At 31.1% G+C, this 6,155-nt stretch overlaps 1 protein-coding gene across 1 annotated transcript; it reads left to right on the top strand.

Moving 5' to 3' along the window:
- The first annotated feature begins 2,202 nt into the window (after positions 1-2,202).
- LOC25500555 (probable caffeoyl-CoA O-methyltransferase At4g26220) lies at positions 2,203-4,714 on the top strand. Its single transcript, XM_013589004.3, has 5 exons — positions 2,203-2,366; positions 2,486-2,565; positions 2,640-2,784; positions 3,625-3,756; positions 4,143-4,714. The coding sequence occupies exons 1-5, from the start codon at positions 2,310-2,312 to the stop codon at positions 4,434-4,436; spliced, it is 708 nt and encodes a 235-aa protein (XP_013444458.1). The 5' UTR covers positions 2,203-2,309; the 3' UTR covers positions 4,437-4,714.
- The last annotated feature ends 1,441 nt before the right edge of the window (positions 4,715-6,155 follow it).

Genomic DNA, 6,155 nt, shown 5'->3' with positions numbered 1-6,155 from the left:
ATAGAATAGAATCCACCAATGGTCCACCAAAAATCTTAAGCCACCACACACTGATAGGACCAATTATACCACCATGGCCCCCACATGCAAAATTCAATTGATTTGTACAGTGCCAAAATCAATTAAGGGGGGCCACCGACGTAGTGCTAAGTTATCAATATTTCAGTTTCTTAAATAACAAGACTTAGGTGCGTTTGGTTTGCAAAACAGCAAGTACAGTACAAGAAAGAACAGTACAATACAAGGGAGAACAGCACAGGACAAATTTTTATGACATTGAATAATTTTTTGTTTTATACGATTTTTGGGGGACAAAATGCTATTTTGATATTTTAGACAACTTATACGTGTGACAAAAAGTTGTGTTGTGGTTTGCTGAGGCACAAAAATATCAGTTTTTGTCCTGTCTCTTGCCTCCAGTTTGTCCTGTACCTGAAACAGTTTTACAAATCAAACACTGGACAACTGAAGTTGTTCTGTCCTGTCCTTCATTTTTTAGCAAAACAAACGCACCCTTAAGGTACATTTTTAGATTTTCATATGATTCTTAATTAAAACTATATTTTCTTTCACTAAATAAACTTTTGAAGAGACCATCACGAAGGATCAACGTCCAACATAACCATATTCATTTCTCGATTTTCATTGAACATATCGAATTATATTTAAATTTTGTCCTTTTTTAAATACTTCCTTTCCAACAAAAAAAACCTCGTTGTTAATATTTACATTTTTTTTGAAGGCCAACAAATAAATTTATCAGATGGCATAAAACATGCAGAAATGCATTTACATGGTAACAAGCAATATTTATCAATGTGAAACCACCTTCTAAAATCTGAGCAGATGCAACAAGAAAATCTTTTGAAAAAGAAAAATATATGTAGTTGAAAGTTTGTGCAATAAAGTCACTCGATGATGTCCCTCTAAGAGTAATTTCGACATCAACATGTTGAATAGTCCTTGAGTATTAAAGACTAAAGTACTATTGTGGTCTCACATTGTAGTTGAATTATGTGGATGCAACATCTCCTTATAAATAAGAAAACAATTTCAATACAATGAGATGAGAAAGAAAAAAAAACCAACGAGATTTGATTGAAAGTAACGTTGAAAACATAATATGTTTGAACCTCATCCAAAAACATTCAATTAAGAACGGACAAAGAGGTAAGGTAACATAATGTGTCAATAACTTTTTTTTAGATGACAAAATCAATCATCTTACACATAATATTTACGGATTTTAGAGACATAATGCTGTATTATTATGCATGACCTTAATTTGATAAATTAACATGTCATAAATTCTATTTAATATGTATGTCATAAATTCCCCTTAAAAAAATGGATGTCATAAATTCTGTTTATAAAATTTTAATGTTTAATGAAGATTTTTTCTATATTAACCTTAATGAATTGAGGTAATTTACCCCTATTATAGAAAAACTCATTTTTCTTCGTCTTTATTCTTACAATCGGTTACCAATTTCATTTCAAGAACATCAAATTTCTTCATCTTCTTCATTCACTATGTGGTCTTCATCTTCTTCGTTTCAGAATCGTATCTTACTTATTAGGAGTAAATTATTGTCAATTTATCAAGGGGTAATATAGGTCTCACCTTATTCAAAGTATGTTTTAATGTTAAATTTATTTAAAGGTAAAGGGATGATGTATGAATTTAAGACGAAGAAGACATTATCAATCATTGAGCCCTTACAAATACAAATAAATTTACATTAACTTCCTCCAAAGAGTTCAAAGGAACAAATGAAATTTAAACATGTAACTTGCAGATTCAAGACCTCTTTTTTTATGACTAAATAAATATCAATCTCTTGAAAATCCAAATACATTTTGTTGTTTAAGCAAAGAGTTTAAATATTGAAACCAACAAATAATTTGCTTAAACAATAATAATAATTAATAATAAAAATGTCATAGAGTTGACACGTGCGATACTCAGATAGACTCTCGTTAAAGCCATAGTTAAAGCCTTAATTTTACTATGGTCAATGTATAATTTCTCTAAGAAAAAATAGTAAAAAGCACTTGTCGATGTTCCATAAACATGCAATGATTCCATTTTTGTTAACTATGTAGCTTGAATGAATTAATTGTAGAAGAAAATTTTGCTAAACACAACCCCCACCACCCTACCAAATCTAATGCCATGAGCATGTGGAGGTTGCACATTTGCAACGCACAACCCCCACTTCCAGTAAAAAAAAAAAAAAAAAAAAATCTTCCTTTAAAAATGGTCGAAGTTGGGGAGGTGTTGCAAGTCTAAAAATAAATTGAGAGAGATGGAAAACTTAGCAAGTAAATACGATGGTATATTGCAGAGTGGGAATTTGACCAAGGTTCGTTTATTAGCTTTTTTTTTTTTTTTTTTTTGGCTTATAGTTTTCTAATTAGTTGGCTTCAATTAAATAAATTGTTCAATCCTATTTGCTTAATTAACCAAAAGTTTTGTGATCAGTATATACTGGAAACCAGCGTTTACCCACGAGAACCAGAGAGTCTGAAAGAATTAAGGAATGCCACTGCAAGCTACCCTATGTACGTAATTTATTAGAATTAACAACATTTATGATTTTTAATAATAAGATAAAATTATTATGAATTTATATTAGGCACTTCATGGGCACTCATCCTGATGCGGGTAAGTTAATGGGCATACTCTTGAAGCTGTTGAATGCTAAAAAGACAATTGAAATTGGAGTTTTCACTGGATACTCTCTTCTACTCACAGCACTTAACATTCCTGATGATGGAAAGGTTTGCATATTCATATATCTCCAACATCCATGTGTATTTGAACTCGATTTATATGAGAAAAATGTCATAGTAATTCGGAGTTCGGTCATGATGTAAGTAAAGTTTGACCAAATATTGTTTACACCAGAAATCGAATTCGGGCTTTTATACCACGTCATTTAATTAATGTATTTGATAACACGTGAGTTGTTGTAAATTGATATGACAACACATAATTGAAAGCATGTAAAAAATTAACTTAACACTCCATGTGTACATGAATGAATCCTGCATATATTATGCAAGGTTTAAGGTTCGAGACCCGATCCCTGTATATATTATGCAATATCTCAACCAAATTAGTCAAGCTCATGATAACTTTATTATCCTTTTTTTTCTTGGTTAAGTAGCCAAGTGACTAGAATTTACCTTTTGGGTGAATAAGTGAGGTGTTTGAAATTCGAACACCGACTCTGCATATTTCAATTTTATAATATTTATATCATCTAAACTTATCTAAATTTTGGTTTAAATATTCATGTTGTATTTTTGAAAATTGAATTTAGTTTCAATTTTCTTATCTATATTAATACAATGGTTCTATTTATGGATTTTTTTTTTGTATTTATTAAATTTTTATGTCAGTAGTCTAATCGCTATAAATTTACCCCATAAGATGAATGAGTTAGGAATTGGAGTTCGAACTCAGACTCATGTATATATTAAGAAATGTTCCTATCAATTGAGATAAACTCAGATGACATAAATTCAATTTTTTAGTAGTGTTGATTCTCACGTACAACTAAATTGCAATTGCATCCAGTGTAAAGGTGATTTAACTCCATTGTATGGTTGCTGTAGATTATAGCTTTGGATCCAGACCGAAAAGCTTATGAAGTAGGACTTCCATTCATCAAAAAGGCTGGTGTAGAACACAAAATTGACTTCACAGAGTCTCCAGCTTTACCAGTTCTTGATAAACTCTTAGAAGATGTGAGTATTCATAACTCTTGGCCTAAAACTTGTTTATGTTTTGGACATTGTTTTAAATTGCAGTTGTGGTTAAACTGCGAACCTTTATGTTGCGGTAAAATGCGGAAAAATATGTGATTGATGGAGTCAAAAAAGAAATTTGGGCCCCCATATTTTGGAGGTTCAGCTTAGTAGAGCTGTTTGCACCCCCTCAAAAACGGTCCTGGTTACGGTTGCAGATCACAATTTAAAACTATGACTATTACTTTTTTGCTTAATTTTCAATACTACTATAAAAAATATAATTACCTATAAAAATTAATTAAAAACAACCGTTTCTAATTTTAGTGTCTTCACTATTTCTAGTTTGTTGGCTAGTGATTTGATTTTGCTATATATGTTTGCAGCCTTCAAATGATGAAAATTTTGACTTTGCCTTTGTTGATGCTGATAAACATAATTACTGGAATTACCATGAGAGGCTGATTAAACTTATCAAGATTGGTGGATTAATTATCTATGATAACACCCTTTGGGGTGGAACTGTTGCATGGCCTGAAGAAGCTCTTCTAGATCCCAGGAGAAAAAAAGTAAGGCAAGATGCAATTGCTTTCAACAATGCAATTGCAAGTGACACTCGTATTGAAATTTGTCTTGCTTCAATTGGTGATGGTTTCACTATTTGTAGGCGTGCTCATTGATCAATCATTATTTTCCTATGTTGTGTTATGGTTGAATTTTCATGTACTATTGTTTTTGTTTTGGGTGGAGTTGAATTTTCATGTACTATTGTTTTTGTTTTAGGTGGATTATTGAATAATGTTGCTTTAAACAACTTTATCAACTGTAAGTTGTGGAGTAAACTTTGTTTTTCCTCTGATTTTGTCAGTTTAAATTTATACAAAACATGTTTGTGTTTCGTTTGATGTGGAGAAGGGATGAATTTTAATTGAAGGGTCTTGTAAATTAACCGTTTTCATATTCCTTTTTTATAATAAATGATTTCATTAATGATGGGGATTATCCTTTTGACATATTGGGCTTAGTTGTCAATAGATTGAACCCGAGTGGTTTGATAACGATGACCTGAGAGCATGTGGTTCAAAGAATTTTGAATAGACTATGATACTATATTAGAATTTGGATTGATCATAACTCATTCATACAAAATTGATTTGTAAAATGATATTGTCTCCGTTTATAAATACTTGTTCGGGTTATATTTTATCAAATGTGAAGTCTTTGTCCCTCTAACATCTTCCCAAACTTAAACGACAAATCTCCCAATCATGAAAAGTGACTTCTAAGAAGTGGCGGATCTTAAGTAAATTTGTTGGGGGTATCAAAATTGTATTTAATATAAATTAAACAGTTTCAGGAAAAATCAATGAGGAACCAACAGTCTAGTGATTGTTCACTTTTGATTGTAGTCAGGTGGAGCTAGTTCGATTCCCCACAAATTACAGTAGAAAATTGTGATATATTTCCCTGAAAGTTTGGCACGCCTTCCAATTGCAACAAAGGGAAATTTTTGATATATATATATATATATATATATATATAATTTATCTTCTAAGATATATATGTTCAAAGTAGAAAGGGAACCAAAATTGTGATATGGCCTATTCTTTTTGCCTCTTCACATATAGATATATGAATATGTGAAATTTGCATCACATTTCTTGGGATACAAGCTCCAAATTTTCTTATGTAGAGGGAAAATTTGAACAAAAAAAAAGTTAAAATTGGGACAATGCTCAATATTGAATACCTGAATTGTAATGTCGGTGGCCCAATAATAACTCTCCTTCACGATTAGAAATGGACATTCAGGGTACGGTGAAACATCAAACTTAACATGGAAAAATCAGAAGTAATATTAGACATACTATTATAATAGAGAAATGATATTTGAACATCTATTTGGTGACAACTTTCTTTTTCATACTCACATTATTTTTTACTTTATCTCTCTATTGATATGTTTTCCGTGCCAATGCTACTTTTTCTTTGTAAATTATAGTTGTCAAATAAGTTGTCATGAAATTGGTTGTTCAAATAACACTCCTCATTACAACAAGAGAGAAAGTAGGATTCAATTTCTTAAATGACATTCTTTTGATGACTTTTATAGCAATGAGAGCCAAAATTGTAGCTGTTAGTATAACGGTAACATCAAGAATGACTTTCATAACACTTAGGCGAGGAATAGATTGATAGTTATGTTCTCTAAACTATCATTCTTAGCTGCCATAACGGTTGGAGGTGCCACTATTCAAGGTCGGCCAAATCAAATTGAAGAGCATATTTAAATATTAAAAATGGACCGCTAAAAATATGAGTCACGATTTTATCGTTACTTTTACCCACATGCACATCAGACTTTTTTCAATGGACAATGCATAGTAAAATTGTTGTTT

This window comes from Medicago truncatula, chromosome 8 (genome assembly GCF_003473485.1).
Source record: "Medicago truncatula cultivar Jemalong A17 chromosome 8, MtrunA17r5.0-ANR, whole genome shotgun sequence".
NCBI lineage: Eukaryota > Viridiplantae > Streptophyta > Magnoliopsida > Fabales > Fabaceae > Medicago > Medicago truncatula.
Note: the sequence above shows the minus strand (reverse complement) of the source record. Positions and strands in the feature narration are given on the sequence as shown.